Raw genomic sequence first — 21,124 nt, forward strand, 5'->3', positions numbered from 1 at the left:
CGTCTGCATCAATGACGTTGGCACCAAATACTTTGCCGGATATGCACGGTAATCTTGGGCCGGCCGTAAAAAGCACAGTGGAAACAGATCGCGACCTGCGGGGCGTTACAATCCCCAGTGGTTGCCAATTACATAGATAAATAGGAATTTACATAATTTCCAAAGAGTTTGCATTTGTGGCTTATTTTGAAGCCGTTCCCCAAAGATCCACATTTGTTCATGAAAGCGAATATTCACCCAAATGGCCTGGAGGGGAGGCCGGCGGCTTTTACTGCGGCTCTCTGGGTAGTGCCTGGCCTGCCTGTCCGCAGAGGGCTCAGAAGGTCACCTGATCGAGGACAGGCTCGCAGCCGCACGTGTCGGGGTTCAAAGCCCACCCATACTCGTGTTCTTCTTTCCTCGTCACAAACATCAAGGTTTCTTTTTTCTCGTCCTCTCTTTCTCAAAGATACATTCTTTTAGTGGGTACCGTGCACACCTGAAAATCGCAGTCTAAATCCTCCTAGAAGCTTCAAAGTCCTCAACTCCTGCAAAGCTACGCTCCGCATTCAAAATCGGCGCCTGGCGCCCTCCCTAGCCCACAGCGCGTGCCTTCTGGATGTCAGGACGGGAGCGTCGCATGCTCCCGCCGCATCGGTTATAAGGGGACGCGTGTTTACGTTTGCAAAGTCAGCCTGGAGCCCACTTATACTCCAAGAGAAGTCAAAAGCCAGCAAGCGGCTGGATGTGCCACGGCGCTCCAAAAACAATTTCCTGCATGAAACCCGAGCCGCGGGCGTCAGGCTCTGGGGCACATCTGGGATCATTTTACCCATTAGAGAAACCGGGTCGTTGGGGCTGGGGCATTCTTGGGTGAGGGGTGTACTGTTAGGTGCGGACCTTCTGAGTGGGTTTTCCCCCCACCAGGCAAAACTCATTCCTGGTCCTCCAAGAGGCTGGGAACGTGAACCGGGAAGGAGCGGAAACTGAGGCCTCCCAGAAACGGGGTGCTGCTGGCCTGTGTCCGCAGGGGTTCCTGACACAGCAGAGGGGGAGGCAGAGCGCGGGGGGCCCACCGCCGGGCAAGCACGTGATGCCAGAGGCCTAAGGCCTGCTCGCTTGGTCGGTCCCGGACTTCAGCCTATCTTGGAGAAAGGGGCAAAAGAGAAAAAGAGGTACGTTATGAAGGAGAGCGCTTACCGGCTGGAAAAGGGGACATCTCTCAGCTCCCTCTCTAGCCCTGTCCCCTGCTCTGAAGTGACCCTTCCCACCAGCGCTTCGTGGCAATTTCAGAGCCTGCCACCCACCCGGGAAGGTGCGAATGAATCACACCAGCAGAGGCGGCCGCTGGGAGGTGCCCCACAGCCTGGTCCCGTCTTTGATTATCACAAGCTCAGGACGGTGGCAGCTTCCAATCTGAGAATGCTTATCTGGGAATTATTAAGTCGAGTCTCGCAAGAAAGCAGGGACCATGGCTTATAAGAAAAGACTTTTCTTCCCACGTAAAGCTTCTTACGGGAGCTTTACGTGAATCGTGAAAACCTGGGAAGAGTCTCCTTTCCAGGCCCCAGTGGGGACACGTGTGCGTGCTTCCTCACCTTCTGGACATTCAATGGAACAGTTAAGAGCAGCGACAGCAAAAGCAACTTCATGCTTTTTCCGTGCGGGGCTCTCTGGCCTTCCTTGAACAGACCCAGCATATTCCTACCACAGGACCTTTGCACTTACTGTTCTCCCTCCCTGAACTCTCCTCCCCTTCATCATCCCCCTGGCTCACCCCTTGACTTCCTGCAGATCATTCTGCCAAGGAGACCGCCCTGTCCACCCAATCCCAAACTGCAACCCCCAGCCCTGGCACTTCCTGTCCCGACCCTGCTTTCCTGAGTTACCCACAGTCAACCACGGCCCGGAAGTAGATGTTCCTCCTTCCGACACAGCGTCAGGAGGACAACAGTAACCTCGCGCTGTGTCACAGGCCCGTGTATTCAGCTCACTCACATCTTCACGCAGCATTTTACCACCTCTCCTCATCACAAGGGGGGTGAGTACAAACCCAACGTTTTGGGAGAGCAAGAGAGACCACACTCACGTGACTTTTATTACAGGAGATTGCCGTACTTGTCCTACTTTATGACCAGGTATCATAGTTACTCTCTCCCTGTGCCTGATTTATCAATGCGACATCCTGGTAGAGGTGTGTGTGTGTGTGTGTGTGTGTGTGTGTAGGGAAAAATGCAGTACCTATGGGCGTGTCCGTGGTCCGTCTGGAACGAAGCCCCCATGGGGGAGGGGGGACGAGTGTATTTGTCTGCGGTCAGCTCCCCACATTCTGTAAGTTCCGCAAACGCAGCCCCTCCGCCTTGTCCCCTCCCGCGTCCCCGACTTCCAGAGCGCTGCCCGGCATGTCGCAGGTGCACCACACATCTTTGCTGAATGAATGCATGAGTGAATGAATAAATGATGTAAAGGATGGATGGTTTTAATCACAGCCCGTCCTCGCCGAGAGGAGCGTGGGTTTGGGGTGAGGGAGAGAGAACAAAGCAAAAAGAGGCAAAGCAGGGACCAGCTGGGGCCTGACTCACGCTCTCCCGGGGCCTCTCTCTGCCGCCTCGCCCGCCCCCCTCCTCTCCGTTCGTATTACAGATGCTGACGGATCTCTCCGGACGACTAGAAGCGACTGCCACCGATTTGGAAAGCCTCCTGTATACTGAGCAGGGTTTAATCTCCCCTTGATCAGTCCCTGTAGGAACCCAAGCCACCTCCAGGCTATTATTATGGACATAAATTACCGTCCCATTGCACATATGTAGGCGAGCCACTAATAACAATTTCTGATTGATAGAATGACAAGTAAACCGAGTCTGGCTGCAGGAAACCCTCAGAATCTCTCGTACAAAAAAGACAAGCAGGTTAAAAAAAAAAATCATAAGCCCGACTGGGGGACATAGACCGTGTGCTGCCAGGTTTCACCCCCCATCCAGAATCAGCTGCTGAAAACAAGACATGATTGGGGTGGGGGGTGGTAAAGACCACACGTTGCTTCGGGAAAAGTGAAGCATGGGCCCAGGTAGATGAGCCTGGGCAGGGAAGGCGGCGGGGCTGGGGGGGGGGCGGGGGGGGAGGTGTCTCCGAGCAGCAGGAGACAGCAGGGGTCAGCAAGCTGTGTCCAGGCCCAGCGAAACCCAGAGCCGGATGTCACTGCTCTAGAGTTACAAGGGAGGCAAGGGGTCAACTCCCGTGACAAGAGCGGCTGGCCGGGGGCAGGGCGATGACAGTGACCACAGCTTCAGCCTGCTCTGTCCCCAGGGACAGTCTACCAGAGGCCTGGTTCTGTGGGTGCAGCGCCCCACGCGTGGTGGGGCTCCCACCAGCTGCCCTCACAGATCACTCGCCACCACGTCCTCCTTGTCCCCAAGGGTGCGACGCCTCAGAAAGTATCTTCACCTCCTCGGACGCAGGCCTCCATCGGCACCGCCGGCTAGTTGTTCCTCTTCGTCAGGATTTTCTGCTGTCCTTGAGTTCCTGGGGGGAGAGAGAGCTGGTTTGGATGAATCGACCTGTACTTCTGTCTGGCTGGTTTCCGGTCGTCAGATCAGGACCTGCTCTTCCCCACCAACGAGCACGGTAGCACATTCCCCAAAGACCACGTCTCAGGCACGGTTTCTGAAGGTTGAGCCCCCAGTGGGTGGATTTCTACCAAAGTAGAGCGTCTACTCCCTCAATTATTCATCAGATGTTAAGGAGTCGAGAAGAAGAACGCAGTTGGCCCTGGGGTTTCCGACAGCGCACCCCGGGTCCCCGACTACTAAGGCCACCACCTGCCTATTGAGCGGACACCCGTGTCAACGGTCGTCCCACGTCAAACCCGCGGTCTGCCCATTTAGCCGGGTCCATACCGATTCACAAACCTCTCTCCGGCAGCCAGAGTTAGGGCTACAAGGTCTCAAACTCGAGGAGTCCCCAGAGTGAGGTGATGTGCAAATACAGGGGAATGGACGCAGCACATCTCCCTCAGAGGTGAGTGGCTCCCTCAGTTCCAGCCTATACTGGCCAGGAGGGAACGCGGGGCCCTCCTGCGACCAGATCGTCCCATCTGCGGCTCTTTGAGAAGCTAAAAATACGCGTGTGGCAAGGGTGGGTAATTCTTCAACGTTTAAATGTTGGCAACTCACTGAGATCTTGGCAAAGTTGCCGTGCGGTCCACAAGTGTGTCTGCAGACCAGACGTGGCCAGGGCCACGTTGCGGGCTCTGTTCTGAAAGGCAGCAAGGGGGCCGGACGCGGTACCCACCCACCCCCCCCACCCCCAGAGCCAAGGGCACCCACGTGCGGTGTGCAGCCCACTGGACTACACCAGCCAGGGCGCACCCAAGCCCTCCTGCCCCAGGCCCCGCGCCCCGCGCGGGAGTCAGACTCTCCCAGCCTGTTTTCGCCCGGAGCTGCAGCACCACGGGGGTGAGTGTGACGGGGACGTCGTACCTGCTGACGGCCAGGGTGCGGGTACAGAAGTGCAGGCAGGCGCTGTCCCGACTCCGCACACAAGCGCAGCGCAGCGTCCGCTTGGACGGCTGTGGGCTCTGCGGGAACGGCCCCGCGGACCTCTTGCTCCGGAAGCTTCCTCTGTAGTTGGACAGTCCATAGGGCACGGTCCGTCTGCAAAGGACAGAGCAGCGTCAGGGCCGCGTGTGGACGAGCGCCACGGGCCTCCCCACTCCGGGGGCATCCGTGGGGGCGGAGCTGGCCAGGGCTGGGAGACCGTGGATCCAGCAAGAGAGGTGGGGTCCAGCGACACCTTGAGAACTGGTGTCCCCATGGTCCCTCATGCTCTGGGTCTCAGGAAACCTCTGCAGGGAACCTTTCAGCCGTCTTCCCCAAGCCCCCAGCAAGGGGGCTGGGGCCGAGGGGGTAGGGCGGTGGGGGGCGCTGGGGGAGGAGGTGTCAGCACTCGAGGTGCGCCCCCAGTCCCGGGTCCTTCGAGGGCGGTTCTGGGCTGTCTTCCCGGGCCCGAACCCGGGACACTGACATTCTGGCTGTCACGCGTGCTGGTCTGCCTCGTCCTTGGGCGAGCGCCCGGGGCCGGTCATCCATACCAGTAAGAGGCCCGCCCAGCTCCCAGCCCGAGGCCGGCCGTGCCCTGCCCGCCCAACAGCCAATTTCTCGTGTGCGCACATCGCCTCGCCGTCTGCATTAACGGGAATACACAAATGTAATTATGGCCATTGTGGACACATCCTGGCCTCCAAACACGGGTTTCCTCGAATACACAAACATCAGAGGCAAGGATGGAACTGTCCTTGGGGAAAGGCTTATTTAAAAAAATCTCATTTAGAAGTCTGAAAACGTTTACCCGTCTCACTTACGGCTGGAGCTGGACGAGGCTGTCGGTGTCATTTGGAACAATTAACATTTGTCTTTTCCTCATGCTCATCTACATCCAAACCATCACTCTCCAGAGAAGGGGGAAGACAGCCAGGCGGCAGTGTGGTGGGAAAAATTAAAAGCATATGCTTAACTCATTAGCACCATTGAACGGGACTGGGGGACAAATTGCTAATAACCAGAGAAAGCTTATGTGGCCAAAAGTTACTTTTCCAACAGGGCCTGGTTTTCCAAGCTGAGCCACCTTGGTTTCTGTGAGCCCCACGGAGCATCACCAATCACCCGCCTCAAAGGGGATTCTGACATCCTCTCTGGATTCTCAAAATAAAATCAAATTGGATTTACTTTAATTTGAAACACACATCAACATCGTGGAGTCTTTTCGGGGTGGTGGGGGCGGAGCGGGGGTGGGAGCGCCCCCTCGCGACCTGACGCTTGGAACCCACTTCCAACGTCCCCCCCTGCTGGGTCGGAGGCCAGAGCAAAGGAGCGCCCCCTCCCCATTCATCTTCTTGTGTCTGTGCTCCGCATTGTGGCGGGTTCCTTCCCAATGGGTAGAAGGTGGCTGCCTCCTGCCCTCGGTACTGGCTCGCAAAATGGAGAAAGCAAGCAGAACCCAGTCCCGTTCTGAGCCGAACCTTTGCTAGAATCCCATTTCTTCTCAGGAGTGGGATGGCAGCACAACGGAGACTGTCGTGAGGCGGGATCTGGCTAAAGGTATGTTCTTCCGGTAATAGGACCGCCTTAAGTCTCAAAGTGTTGACATTAAACCCGGTCCCCATTTCTTGGTGAAAATTACACACGAGGAATAACAACGCTCCCATGTTTCCATCAACGGCAAGACTTCCAATTTTGAAATTGCCGTCAGCTGATGGTGCATTTGCGTGTGCACTGCCACTCGACTTCGGCGAAAACACTCCAAAGTGTTTCAAGTAAGGAAACAAGGCAACATGGTATTTGTTAATAGAGCAAAGCTAAGCGCTTTCCCAGCAGTCAAGTGCAAGGAGCTCGTATGCAAATGAGTCCTTGCAATTTTCAAAGAATGTTCACAGAGAGACACTGCCCTCCCTCTCCCCCCCCCATCCTGGGCCTAGAAACCCCTGCTCCAAGCCCTGGGGGTCCAAGAATGCTCCCCCCCTCCTGGCTGGCTGGCTGAGCTCCAGGAGGGGTTGGGGAGGGTAGAAGCTGCAGAAACGAAGGGTTTAGAAGGTGGTCCAGACCCCAGAAAAGCCGGCCTCTAACCAGGCTCCAGTTCCAATGGAGGCATGGGCCGACAACCTGAAGGTTTTAAATTAACCTGATAAGCTCTTAAGTAAGATGGTTCTACCTTCCTACCTGAACAAACATGGCTTCAAAACACCCTGGACGTCCAGGCTTGAATTTAGAATCCTGGAGCTGTGTTGGAGGGTGGCCACCCAAGGAGGTTCACACCTTCTCTTCCATCCCACTCAGTCCCACACCAAGGGGGCCTCATCCACCCCCTGGCCACACTGTGGACCTTGGGGGATGTGCCTGGAGCCCTGTGCCATCCCTGGGTGCCAGACTCCAGAAGATACCCGCATGGGCCCTGGAAGCGGGCTTGGGAACATTTGGGTAAAGGATTCCAGGATCCTGAACACCCGGAACACGGTCTAGAAGGGGTACACGCTTAGTCCCATAGACTCCTTGGATGGGGTAGGAGACATGGCCAGAGGAGGGCCAGAGGCAGCCCTGTAGCCCAGAGGGCCCAGCGCAGGGGACCTGAGGGTCCAGATCTAAAGGTGACTCACCAGCTCCTCAAGAGGAGGAGTCTGGTCTCTTCTGCCGTACCTGCCATGGACCCAGCACGAGGCTGAGCAAATGGGAGGAGTTGTGAGAATCCAGTCTGATAAGACAGGATCCTCTCAACCTAAAAGGTTCGATAACCACAAACTCATTACAAAGAATCTCCAAGATTTGCCAAGCATTATACAAATACATGTATAATGTATATGTATTATACATATATATTACATATAGATATCGTACATATATATACAAATTCATGAGAATCTCCAACATTTGTCAAGCATTACGTATATACGCATACAAAACATCCGTACGTATATATATATGTCCCTAGCATCATTCTAAGTGTGATGGGGATACAGGAAGGTCTTCAGGAGTTCACACACTCCGGGGCTACGAAACCAGGTCAAGGAGACATTATATATATACGGGTACGTGCCAGGTACACAAAGCACAGAGAAAGCTGAGCTGGTGACTGCATTTTATGTCGTAAAGCACTTACATGATGATCACTCCACCCTCTTGACAGTTTCCTGACCTACAAAAGGGCTGCTGGACAGACTGAGTGACACGCTGCACTACATAATGAAACAGTCAGCAAAAAGCTAGCAGTAAACTAACGATAGCTCTCATTGTTACTCATCTGGTCTGGGAATTCAAGTGAGTTGTTAGCAGGCAGGAAAATCCCACCCACCCCGCCTGCATTTGAGATGTGTGAGCAAGCAATAAAGACGGGCAAGTAAGGGGCCAGAGCGCCATAAGGCGCAGCAATGCCGTCCTCTGCCATGCTTCCTTCCGGCCGCTCTGTCCTTCTACACGGCCCGTCCAACAAGCACTTGGGTTTCACTCGTCTCGGTGCCCGTTCGCACTTTTTAACGTTTCTTGAACAGCGAATTGGAAGCACCTAATGGTGGACCGATGAAAATGAAGTCCGCTCGGCTCAGAACCCCTGCCCAGCACCCTCTCTGGCCAATTGGTTTAGCCCACTGCTCAACAGCAGGGTTTGGAGAAGGCGGTTCTTTGCAAAAAGTAGGCAGCTCTTTCCTCTGTTCGGGTTTCGGTTAAAACACAAGAGCTCCACACAAAGGAGATGCAGACGAGAAGATCAATCCAAATGCTCTTAGACAAGACAGAACACCCTTCCGGCGTACCTTCACACGCGGCGGCTCACATGGTGTCTGTCTGTGCAATAAACTGTCCTGCCACCTACGTACGTTCCTTATTGATGGGGGACGGCGGTGCCAGTGTTATTTATCACGGTGTTCCTTATTTACCACTTTTTCCTAAATGTCATCTACGAATGTTGTTAAATATTAAACTTCCAAATCCAAATCCAAAAGCAAAAAGAGATTCACTGACCAAATTCTAATCTCCCAGGAAAGTTTATCACAGGGGGGGATAGCGCACAGGAAGCGCTTGATTTTTCTCTGCAAGAAGTTTTTAAAATAAGGAAAATTGTCTTTTTTTTTTTTTAAGATTCTGTTTTTAAGTTCAGTGTTGCCTTCTCATATAAATGGATTTGTTATCTCCATCTTTCTGATTAGGAAACTGGCTTCTATACCTGAACTTTAAATTTTGTTTAATGTTTTATTATTTATTTTTTGAGAGAGAGAGAGACAGAGCACGAGCAGGGGACGGGCAGAGAGAGAGAGAGAGAGACACGGAATCCGAAGCGGGCTCCAGGCTCCGAGCTGTCGGCACAGAGCCCGACGCGGGACTCGAACCCACGAACCGCGAGATCATGACCTGAGCCGCAGTCAGACACTCAACTGACTGAGCCACCCAGGCGCCCCTATACCTGAACTTTAAAGGAGGGATAGAGACATTCGCAGGGGCCAGCCAGAAGCAGTAAAAAGAGATTCACTGACCAAATTCTAATCTCCCAGGAAAGTTTATCAAATTGTCATTGAAAACCCAGTTTTTTTCCCCCCACCCCACTGAGCAGCATTCAGCAAATATCAGACTGGACTGGACTCTGGGTGAACATCCATGAACAAGACAGACAAGACAAGGTGGCCCTGTTCACACACAGCTTTAATCCACCACAGGGGTTGGCAATTTGGCAATTTATGGGTTTCATCCAATCAACAGAGGGTTTTTCTTTTCATTTGACAATTTTTATGAAATTGAACATCCCGATTTCCAGCTTCTCTCAGATAACCAGAGGCTGTGTCAACACCAACCCCAATCCCCAATATGGCTCAACCGTCATCACAAGCCTAGTGACAAAGTCAGAGATGGGGCATGAACGCTCTATTTTGCCCCAGTCCCTGCAAACACCTCTCCTTCTGCTCATTTGTGTTACCTGTCCGGCCCTCATGGGCATCTGAGTCTGGTGGCCTGTCCCATAGCACTGGGTCAGACAGGTCACAGGACACACATGTCACAGAGTGACAAAATCAGCCCTCGATACTATTTTTATAAATAGAGCCATCTGCAATTTAAAAAGCCCACATTCCAGTCTCTGACACAAACAGATTGTTTTCACTTCCATCGGAATGTCAATTTGAGGCTCTACTTCCTCTGCTCCCATTCTTCCTTCTGGAAGGGGGAGCAGAGGCAGATTCACCCTTGGGCCCAGGGAACATACTGTACAGAAGGTGTGACCCTGCCGGCCGACCCCGCAGCCCACACGGTCATCAGATACCTCCCGCCACTCCCCGGAGAACCCACTTCTCAACCCCAGTGCGCCTTCTAACGACCGCCCCATCTCAGGTCTCCCGAACTTCCTTCCACAGAAGGCAAGTCCCGAGCTTAGGAATGTCTTCTTGGGCAAGGAAGAAAGTGTGACCTACCTTCGCTCACTGCCTTGGTCCCCCTAACCGGGGAGAACTGTGAAGAAAGAACTCTGGACCAGTTAAGACAGGAGAGAGTAGCCACGGGCTACGGCCATTCTATTCCACGAGCACCCAGTGCACCTGCTGAGCCCAAAGGTGAGAAGGCAGGGGGAACGCAAGCCCAGAGTCAGGAGGACCCCTCTTAAAGGACTCGAAAGCCTGGAATCCTCTAGAGCCTGAGGCCAAGCTTGGTTGCGTTTGTCTCCTGGAATCTAAGCGCCTACCTTTCCTCTGGGGGATTATCCCTCCCTCCCGTGTGAGGTCTCGGCGAGACTGTCCATCAATGTGCCTCACCTGCCCCTGAGGACTCACCAGGTGACCCGAGTTGGGCAGATGGGATCCTGTCTCTCCCAAGATGCCCGAGTGGGGCAACACGAGATCAGAAAGCTACTGTTTCCCAGGGGGCCCCATGCTGCCTTGTCCATCCCATTGAGCCCCTGGGCCCGCAGTCCCGGTCCCCCTCCTGCTTCTGATGCTTCTTCTTCTCAGTCTGTGTCCTTCCAATAAATGTCCTTTATGCCACATTAGTCTAGACTAGGTTTCTGTGGCTGGTGACCAGTGACGGCCAGCTGATCCGGAACTCACTTTCTTGCGACTGAAGTGACCGTGACCTCTTGGATTCAACAGGAAGACCCAGAGTGTCTCCAGCTGCTGGAAATTTTCTCCGTCGCAACAAAGCACAAAAGAGTGGGTTCAGAGTCAGGACAAAACCCAGCAAACTAAGCTGGCTGGAGTCCTCTCCTTCCAGGTGTGCCCACTGTGAAATGTTTGCTTTGAATCACGCCGCGCTTTGGGCAGGTTAAAGCAGGCGGACCACTCACTCTCCTCCGTTTCAAGATGCCCGGAGCCGAGCCCCAGACTCTCAGCTGACCACCTCGGAAGCCTTCGCCTCCAGCGAATCGATCCCCCGTCCACCCGTCAAATGCTTGTGCAAGTCTGCTGCGGGCCAGGCCTCGTGCCAGACAACCCACAGGGGGCCCTTCCGGCCTCCAGGAAAGAAAACAGACCAGGAAATACAGCTCCTCAGCGACCCTGTTATACAAGCAGAAGATACACACGTGCCTTCTGGTTCGAAAGGGGACGACACATATCTTATGCTCACAAACAACGTGAAATGAACGGGCAATCTGTAGCTCTGCTCCCCTGCAAAAAATCCTTGCATCTTAGCGTCGAAAGACCCCAAGGCGGACCGCTCGCCCGGCCACCAGCCCGTGTGGAGATTCCTCCTCCCGCAGCCTCGAAAACAGCCAGTGATCCTCCAGTGTTTAGAAATATCAAAAGTCAGCAGTGTGCTGTGTGTTGGTGGTGAACTATTTTTTAGGACACTCATCCACCCCCCCCCAAAAAAAAAAAAAAAAGTTGAGCTTATCCAGGACTTGGCTGTTTGTTTGGGAGTATTACGAGAATAAGAGACATTTTCAGAGTCTGCGAAGGGCTGACCCCCATCACTAAGACCCAAGAATGATGGTCGATTCTACATCTCTACTGGCTTCCTTCTTGTCCCTCCTGATCAGAATTAACTGGGCCTCTCCAACCGGAACCACTGATCGTTTCTGTCTTGCTCACTTCCGCACGCAGATGTAGCATCTGGCTCAGAGTGGTGCTCAGTAACACCTCAATTATCTCAGCAACAGGTACGTGTTGAATGAACGGAGGAAGGAAGGCGTGACTTCTAAATGAGCCGTTATTTCTGGGCTACACCCCATCTCCCAAATGTACTGCCTTCTTGGCTGACATATCGGACTTCTATTGTTGCCCTCACCTGGCCCATCCTGGAGGGTTTTTTCCTGGAGAGAAGGGGTCTCCGGATTCCTCGAAGTGAAAGATCTATGTCTTGACAAGAGCTCCTGCCGGCCACACCAGTGGCACGACGGAAAAGCCAGTTGCATCAATGGGTGAGGCACCAGAGGGGACTCCAGAGGGTCGCTAGGCTGACCCAGGTTTCTGGTCCAAACGGAAGACTAGCTTACTGAGAGCCCCCGGGGAGTACCTTTCCTCTGAGCCTGAGAAAGGAAAGGGCTGGCTGGACCTCTGGAAATGTCTGTCCATCTCCATACTCCACCTAGAGATCCCCAAACACCCGCATCACCCCGTCTCCAAACAGCATTGGCCGGAGCAGTCCCGACCTTTCGCTCCAGCAATAAAACCACAGCTAAATGGCGGGGCGGCGGGGTCCCTGTCCCCCAACAGACTCCAGGGTCTCACCACCACGCGTTGGCCTAGATTGTTTACATGTCTTGTGTCCTCTTCCCATCTAAACAAGCTGAAAAATAACACCGAGGCCACAGACTTTATCACAGCACCTGCTCCCTGGGACACAGGCACATTCTTCCCAAACACAGCACACACCCATGGAAGGAGATCTGGAGGCACGAGGGGTCCAAGGAAAGGGGAGCAGAAAAATGCTCCGTGCTTATGGTGTGCTGTGAGGTTTTTGAGAGTTAACGGCTCAAAACAGAAGTTGGGGAGACAAAGCCTTCCGCTATGTGGGGCACGAAGCCATCTACGGAACCCTGCAGATGCGTGTTTTCCCCTCCGTCTCGTATGGCCCGAAAGTGTGCACGTGGGGTTTCCTTCCCCAGCCCCCGTGACCCTAACGGATTCCGGGGCAAATGTGGGCAATTCCACGTCTGTCTGGCACGGCCTCATTACAAATTTACGCAAAGCCACACAGATGTGGCTCAAAATAGTTCCTAGCAGTGGAAACAGTGGAGGTAACATAAGGAGCAGATCCTTTTTCAGGGATGGAGGGGTATTCGCAGAGGGATAAAAAAAGAAAATACAGACGCCATCACACATCCCTTTAAAGAATCCACAGTAAGAGAAGACGCTCTTGCTAGTTTTCAGGAAACTTCACCGTAAGGATGGAAAATCCGACTGAACAAAGACCTACTCTCCAGCGCAACTATAATAAAGACTCGTTTTCCTCCTGATCTACTTGTTTGCGTCCTTGGGTCATGTCCTTTTGATAGCCCTGATCCATCGGCCACTTATCACAAACTAAGAATAATTGAGTCCCTATAGAGACACGGGCTTTACCGTCAACCGAGAACTCAATGTTGGGGTCAGGGCAAGGCGAGTGGGGCAGGCCGGGTAAGCGACGTCCAGTCCTGCCTTTATTACAAATGCTGATACTCTGTTGATCATGAATTTCTTGCTTTAATTTTTTTTTTTTTAAATACCGCATTAACATTCATTCATCTTTACGACGGACGCTTGGGCACACCTTCAGGGATGTCACTGGCCTCACCCCATCCTCGACCCTGCCCAACACCCGTGGAAACAGTCCAGGAGAGATACACACACCTCTGCTTTCTCGCTGACTTGCTTCTGACCTTTGGCAGAACTTTTACGCTCCCCGAGGCATGGGTGGAGCTGTCCCCCCCGGACACACACCCCGCCATGGGCCATTTGCCCCATTGCCACTTTGGCCTTCGTGCCTCTCAGGGACTCCTGAAATGAATGTTTCCTTCTGTAAATTGCTGGGCTGGGACACAGGGCTCCCCAGCTGCCCCGTTCTGGGGTTACTGTGTGTCGAGGCCTCCTGCCGGGTCGGGCCTGAGCAGCCCACAGAAGAAGGGAAGGTCTGCACCTCCCAGCCCTTGGACAAGCTCTCCAAAAGCTCTGGCCTCCCCAAGGCTCCAAGCTGGGGCGGCTGAGAGAGGCAGACAGATACCCCGTCCCGCTGTCGGTCCGCTCGAGGGACACTTGCTGGGTGGGCAGGAGTTTACATCCCAAACTCTGTCCGGACACGCGGCCCTCCCTTGGCAGTAAGACGGCTCTCCCTTCCTGTCCCCAGTAGGGGCAAGAGTGCACGTGTCCCATTTCACGGCACCACGTTTCCACCTGACAGGTGACACAGAAATGAGAGATCATCTCCTGCCGAAGGCGGAGTGCCTCTCGCGCAGGGCCGCCTGGGGGTGTGCGCGGCGGTGTGGCGGGTCCCCAGGAGGCCCGGGCCTGGGCGCTGGAGCAGAAAAGCCGGGCGAGGCCCCAGCACAGCCACAGGGCCTCCTGAAGGAAAGGGCCTTTTGCTTCCCAGCCTCCTTTGTTTTAAATTCTTGCAGGAATAAACCAGACAGGAGATGTCAGAGCCTTTCACCTGCCTTCAGATTTAAGGCCAAGTTCCCAGCTGTGAGGTCCCTTTCATCTAGCAGAGACCCAAATTCGCCCCCCCGGGGTCACATGGGGTCACGCCTTTCCTTCCACGCTTTCTTGCTGAAAAGCAAACCGCTCCTCGCCTCGAGCCCCTGTCATCGTGGGGATCTGCTGCGCTTTGACCAAGCCCGTCTCTGCCCCTGCACCCCACCCCCCGGCCTACTCACACCCACCCCGGGGCACAGAAAGGGGCTCTGGGGCCCAGCGACCCCTACAGTGAGGTCACCTTCCGTGTACCGACCTCTCCAACAAACTGAGGCTTAGCCACAAGGCCCTCAACTCCTAAAGACGTACCTTGCCGTGAAGTGTCCCCAGGGACACGGTACCTGAACTCAAAACCTGGATCTGAACATTTACCAGATTTCGAAGGAGACAGACACGGTTCCCACGGGGAGAAAGGCTCACAAAGTCAAGCAAAACCGTCAGCGGTTCAAACTCACGTCCAGTCTGGCCGACAGCATCTTCTCTCCCGTGTCCTCCTCGCAGGCGCAAGGCGAATTATTTTCTGTAAACCAGCGCGCAGAGTGTCTCCTGGAATGGCTTCCTGGCAGAGCCCCTTCGGCTCCTGGGCAGGGTCGTCCCCGCAGACCAGAGGCCCGGCGTTTACTCGGGCGAGCACAGGAGAACGCGGACAGACCCCTTACGGAGACCTCGCCGTGAGGCACTTAACAAACAGGTTCCAAACTGGCCGTTCACATTATCCTGAAATGACAGACCCCGGTGGCTGTCCCCACCTCCCCACTAACGGAGGGGAGCCCCAGGCCAATGCCTACACAGAATGCCAAGCCCCAAACATTCCAATGATTTACCAAGGGGACAGGGAAGCAAGAGAAAGCAAGGAGGGGCCGAAAGGGCGGAACCAAGTCTCACGGAGCCTGGAATAACCTTTGTCCGGAGTGTCCTTATCAAGCCGCTTATCGGCAGCTGGAGGCAGCCAGGCACACCTTTACCCCCAGGTCTGTCAACCCCGTGCTAACGCAATGCCAGTTAGACCTTCTAGGAGCGCCACTGAGGGCTGGAGATGGTGTGGCTCGCTCAGTGCTAACCCCTCCCCACCCCCCACTCCTAGGCCAGGCAAGACCTGCGGCGGCCGGTCCAAGGAGGTGACCTCAGCCGTACTTGAGCAAGAACTTTCTGCTCACGGGCGCCCCCCAACCGCAGCATGGGGCATGGCAGGAGGCACTGGCCCCGGCCTAGAGGTGGTACCGTTATCTTTATGGTCGTGTCTTGGCGATATATTCACTATATTCCGTGTCCCCTCTCCCTTCTGGCGTCACTGTCACACGTCTTTACACACGGGAGTCGGTCTTTGTCAACGTTGGCCGCCATCGTCGTCATCGTCTGTGTCGCTGTGATTATCACGACGGCCAGAAACACTCTGACCCTCCGCCTCACCAGCTACAACAATACGCCCAGTCCCGACTCAGGGGGCGGGCGATCGCACCGCGGGTGGGCAGCGGGCCTCGCATCGGCAGGAGGCTGGGGTCCCAAGTGCACCCATTTCCCTGGGACGGTCTAACGCGTGGAATGCGCCTTCTTGCAAACGTGAACGTGACCTTCTTGAACGACAAAGGAGGCAACGATGAAGGCAGCGTTGCCTTTTTGTGCTAAAATACATTAAAATGCAAGTTCAAGTGTTTTTTTAATTACCGTCATCATTATCGTTTTTGTTCTACTTCTTTGGGAGAGGAAAAGAACCCAACACAAACGTCATTCCCGCTGGGCCGAGTCAGCGTGGCAGGCTTTGACGCAGCGACGGTGGCGGGCGGGTCATCTTGTGAGGCCACCACCCCAGGGTCACACTGGCACTGGCACCTTACCCAGGGGGCGCTCAGAGAGGGTCACCACACCCAAGTCAGTCCGCTAGCCAGCCAGGACACAGGGCAGAGTGCCTGCGTCTGGTGCCTTCCCACAAGCAGGGGCCGTAGATCCCAGATTTTCCGCCACAGTCGAGACTGCACACATCCGCACGACCCGCTTCATAAATGCGTTCCCCTTGGTCGGTTCACGTGGCCCAGAGCTGCGTCTGGAAAACACTCTCCCCATCACAGCACACAACGCCTCTCCCTCACTATGTCCTTGGAGCGATGAACAGACAGCAGGTGCCGTCAGTTCTCGGGAACAGAGTGGGAGGAACAGAGGGGTTAATTTTATGTGTCAACTTAGCCAGGCCACCGTACCGATACTTGGTCAGGTGCCAGTCTAGATGTTGCCGAGAAGGTATTTATTTTAGATGTAAGGTTAAGATCTGCAGACTTTGAGTAAAGCAGATTACCCTCCGTAATGTGGGTGGGCCTCAACTAATCAGCCGAAGGCCTTAGTGGAAAAAAACAAAACAAAACCGGGGTGCCTGACGAGGAAAGAATTCTGCCTCCAGAATGCCTCCTGTGGGCGTATGTGCACATACGTGCACGGACATCTCTACACACACACACACACACACACACACATGCACACACACACGTGTCCTATTAGTTCTTTCTCTCTGGCGACCCCAGCACAATCCCCCACTGGGCTCGAGGACACTTCTGTTTCTCAAGCACTTGCAGAGGACGGCCCCGTGTGTACATGTGTGTAAGCGCACACGCTACTTGCTCACCACCTCTTCCCCCGTTATCTTATTCTTGGCAAGCTTTCCACGATCCTAAGATGGGATATGTGTTTCTCTGATTTGGAGGTTTTTTTCCCGTTTTTGTGGGCGATGGTGGGATCGTCGGGGGAGGGGCGAAAGCTCCCCGACACGGCCCAGGGGAGTCACGAAGACCACCCTGTGCCGTGGCTCTGCGCCTCCACAAGCCCAGGAAGTGCACCTGCCCAGGACACGTTGGGTTCCTCTTTGGGGCCGGCCACACACTTCCTAGAGGCTGAATGGAAGTCACGGGCCACATCCCCCCGAGAAAAATCCACATTCCCGCACGCGTCTGCTGGGATGCGCAGGCCTCTGGAGAGCGTGCACGCACGCTGGAACAAGAAGCCTTGTTTGGGGGAGGAAGCACGGCGGACCCGAACCTCAGCGACGGCGAAGACAGGAAGAAGCGCCAGGCGGCCGGACCTAAGCAAAGCCAACCGGCGGTCCCGAACGTCTAGCACCCGGCAGAGAGCGCTCGCCGAGCTCGGTCTGCAAGAAGGAAGCCCGTAAAAGTCTGTGGCAGAGCCAGACACCCTCAGCAATTCCACCCGCGAGATGCTTCGCGAACCTGGCCTCTCGAGCCCTCGTCGGACGTCGACTTTCCACCGAAGATGCAGAAGGGGCCTCGGCGGTACCTCGCACGGTCCACCTGCAGCTTTCAGGTCCTCGGACACGGCGCGAGCGACCACACTCACGGAACGCCTGCCCATGTCCTCCCGAGGCAGAGAAGGACTGTGGGGTCTGTCTCCGCGCGACACGAGGGGCCGCGACGTCACCCAAAGTCAAGACTCTCGACGTAGGCGTGAAGATCAAGGCCCCTGCGGTTCCCGGCGCAGCGGCGAGGCCAGAATGCACATCACACGCGGGAGAAGTTTCCACGGACCGGAGGGTCTGCCACGGGAGGCGGGGGCAGGAACGGAGAGGGACCCGGAAGAGACCTCGCTGCTCTCCACCGTCGCCCCTTTGGCTCAGCTCGGCGGCTGTGTCCTTCCTTCATCCTCCGAAGGCCCACATCCCCTGTCCCTAGCCCATTTTCTCACGTTCCCGTCCTGTCCGAGAGGTCTACGGACCTGTCTACCAACCTATAGAGTTTTGGAAGGAAGGAAGGGAAGAAAGGGAAGGAGAGAGGCGGGCGAGGGGAGTGGTGGGGAAAGAAGGAAGGACGCAGAGCATCTGGGGAAAGCTTCCCTATGAAAGCGATTTTGCTTGTCTTACTTCAGAGTGCCCATCTGTCTGCTGTCATTTTTTTTGTACACAGAGCTCTCAAACACCATAGTTCATCCTTCTTTCTTAGTGTTTAAAACGAATCGGGGTCAGGAAAGAGGGGAAGAGGTCAAACCGCGAGGGAGGACGCCAGCAAGGCGGCCGCCCTAAAAAATTAAAAAAGTCAAAGGCCCCCAGCTTCATACGCGACAACTCGGAATTACGAGACACGGCTGCCAACAGACCAGAGGGCGTTTGCTGAGCCCCTTGGGCGCATTTCAAGCAATCAGGCCTCCAGCCGCGGCCGGGAGCCCGGTGACAAGCAGGGAACGGGGGAGGTCTCCGAACCCTCTCCTGCCCCCCTCCCTCTCTCCTCTGCCCCAGGCCCGCTGCCCCTAATTCAGTCGGCTCTCCTTTCTCCTTCTATACGCACAGCTTGGGCCCCTGGCTAAGGCAAGACGCAGTCCTGTGTTGACTGAAACCGAGCGTGGGTCCTTCTGAGCCTGGGACCCCCGTGCGGGTGTGGAGGTGGTTCAGCGAGGCTGGCCCCGTCTGCCGCTCTGGCATAATGGGGTCACTTTCCAGACCTACCCCGGATGCGCTTAGAGATCCTGTCACCTGGTCTGAAAGCTATTCGACCCCTCAGGGGTACCCTCCTCGGTGCCTCCTTCTGCAGGGGCTCATGAAACGTGGCGGGTGAGCCCATCAAAGCTGTCACCTAGCGCGCTCAGAGGCTGGGGATGAAGAAAGCCGTGGGGGACGTGAATCGGGGTGGCCCCAAACACAGCAGCAAAGTCGCCTTTCCCAGCGAAAGGTCCCCATTCACCACCAGCTCCTCGACAGGAATCCCCAGTAGGGCACCAGCAGGAGTCCCAAAAGATCCCAAGAACACCTGGGGAACCGAACACGGAGTCCCAGATTTCAGAGCTCGGGGGAGACAACGCCCAGGAGGCAGGTGACCAGAGCAAGGTCAAGCCCTCTTTACTGTCTGTAAGGCGATGTTTCTGCGGAAGGAGATTCCCAAATCGAGTAAGTGAATGGGGGACACTCAAATCTTCCCACGGCAGAGCGCACTCTCTACCCATGGCCTTGGAAGGTGGACTCCAGACCCCAGGACTCCCGGTGGCACTGCCCTGGTCCTACAGAAAGAGCCCCTAGGGGCCGGAGGGGAGACGGGGAGGCCGTCTGTGGCAGTAGGTGGCGGTGGGCGACACTGGGTGATGGAGGCCAGCTTGTGGCAGGACCAGTCGGCACTGCACCCCCAGGAAGAAAGGAGCCTGGTGCCCGTGGAATTTCACCCTGCCTGGGAAGTTTCCACCGGGCCCTGCCAGGCCCACCCCTGTGCTCTCTGGAAAGCACGCTGCTTTCGAGGAATTTGAAACCCCTTGGAGCCTGGCAGGGTCGGGGGGCAGGGGGCCCACTTAGCCCCTGGGGCAGGAGATAAGTTTCCTCAATCGAAGAAAGACTTCTCAGGTGTCTAATCCCTCTGGCCAGCTCACCTCTCTCGGAGGGAGGGCTCCCCCCTTCCACCGGATCAGAAACTCTGAGGTTGGGTTTCTTCCCGGCCAGGCCCTCGAAGGGGATAGGAGACATGTCCCTGACCTGCAGACCCAGCCTGAGCCCGCGGCGTGGGGAGCAGGGTGGGGGGCGGCGAGAGCTGGGGGCCGTGCCAGGGCAGGCTCCCGGCTGACCTGGCAGGAATGGGCTAAGGCGCTCCCCGGGGGGGGGGGGGAGCGGGGAGGGGGGACGAGGATGTGGGCCGGGCCTGGGAGCCCCCAGCCCTGTCATCACCTCCCACCACCCAGGACCGGGCGGACTCACTCAGGAGTGTTGATCCAGATGATGTCCAGGTGGCAATAGTAGACGCACTCCTTGTCCTTGTAGGTGAAACACGTGCAGCGCCTCGCTCGGCGGTGCACAGGACCCCCCTCGGGCGCCTGTTCCCCAAACCGCCCTGGCTCCTGCCCCTGCCCAGGGCTTCTGGGACTTGGACTCTGCGCTGCTGTAGTGGCCACGGCGCCCTCGATGTCCCCCTCGGGTCTGGCTGCAGGCGGGGCCCCAGGCACGCCGCTCCTGCCAGCGTCCCCAGGCTGGGGGCGAGGCACCAATCCTGCAGGAGGTAGACGGAGGGGCTCCTGAGCGTGCAGAACCCCCCGCCCCCACCCCCGACTCACACCCCCACCGTTCCCAAGAGCCTGGGGGAGAGGGACAACCAAACTTGCTGCACTTTCTGTAAAGCCTCCAAGCTCTGCCACATGTTCTGAAAAGTTTGCAAACGCTACGTGCACAGTTTCGGAAAAGTTTACGAGTTGCGTGCATGACTCGGGGAAAAGCTTGCAAGCTATTTTCACTTTCCGCAAAGTCCGCAAGGTACTTGCGCCCGTTGAAAACTTTGCAATCGTCTTTGCACAGTTTCTGAACAGTTGGCAAACTTTTTTGAAAAGTTCCCAACTTCGTGAAAACTTCAACCCGGTCCGCGGGGCCGGCCGCATCTCTGGCTTTCCGGTGGGCCGCAACCTCCAGAGACACCCCCCCGGGGGGGGGGGTCGGTGCCCCCGGCCCCCACCCCCAACCTCCGGCCCCAGCCCGCCCCCGGGCGCCTCCGGGGGTGGGGGGAGCGAACCCAGGCAAGGGACCGCTCCCCACCACGCACCCTCCCGCGCGCCCCCCGGCCCGGGCGGGGGTCCTTTTGTGTGCGCTCGCGCCGGGAGTGGCCCGCGCCCCGCCCGCTTACCTGCGGCGGAGGTCACCGTGAGCCCGAACAGGAGCCACAGCCCCGGCTCCATGAACCCCGATCGGGCGCGGGGCACCGGGCCGGGGGCACGGACGCCTGTGGCCGAGAAAGGGCGCTGGGCCAGGCGCGGCGGCCTCGCCCTCCGGCCGCGGGGTCCGAGGCCGGCGCTCGCTCGCTCGCTCGCTGCGCCCCGCGCCCCGGCCGGGAGTTGGCTGCGCCGCTCACACGCGTCAGAGCGCGCTGCCCATCGCCGCGCCGGGCCGGCTGTGGGCTCGGGCTTTTCTGGCGCCCGCACCACCCCCTCGCCTCCCCGCCCCCCGGAGGGGCTGGGGCTGCCGCGCGGGGCCTTTGAACCCGGGGCGCGCCGGGGGTCGCCTCCCAGCGCCGGGGCGGGGGGCGGGGAGGGGGGAGCGGGCGGCGCGGCGGCCCGGGGCGCACC

The 21,124-nt window shown here is 56.5% G+C and overlaps 1 protein-coding gene across 1 annotated transcript; it reads right to left on the reverse strand.

Moving 5' to 3' along the window:
* Window positions 1–1,083: 1,083 nt before the first annotated feature.
* Window positions 1,084–20,737, reverse strand: EDN3 (endothelin 3). The gene is made up of 5 exons (XM_047067698.1): window positions 20,686–20,737; window positions 19,773–20,061; window positions 4,458–4,631; window positions 3,424–3,501; window positions 1,084–1,120 (listed from the first exon to the last, which is right to left on the reverse strand). Exons 1-5 carry the CDS (start codon window positions 20,735–20,737, stop codon window positions 1,084–1,086), a joined length of 630 nt encoding a protein of 209 aa, XP_046923654.1.
* Between the last annotated feature and the right edge of the window lie 387 nt (window positions 20,738–21,124).

Source organism: Lynx rufus, unplaced genomic scaffold, assembly GCF_022079265.1.
Source record: "Lynx rufus isolate CCGP_SWC_20201006 ecotype Redwood Valley unplaced genomic scaffold, mLynRuf1.p SCAF_8, whole genome shotgun sequence".
Lineage (NCBI taxonomy): Eukaryota > Metazoa > Chordata > Mammalia > Carnivora > Felidae > Lynx > Lynx rufus.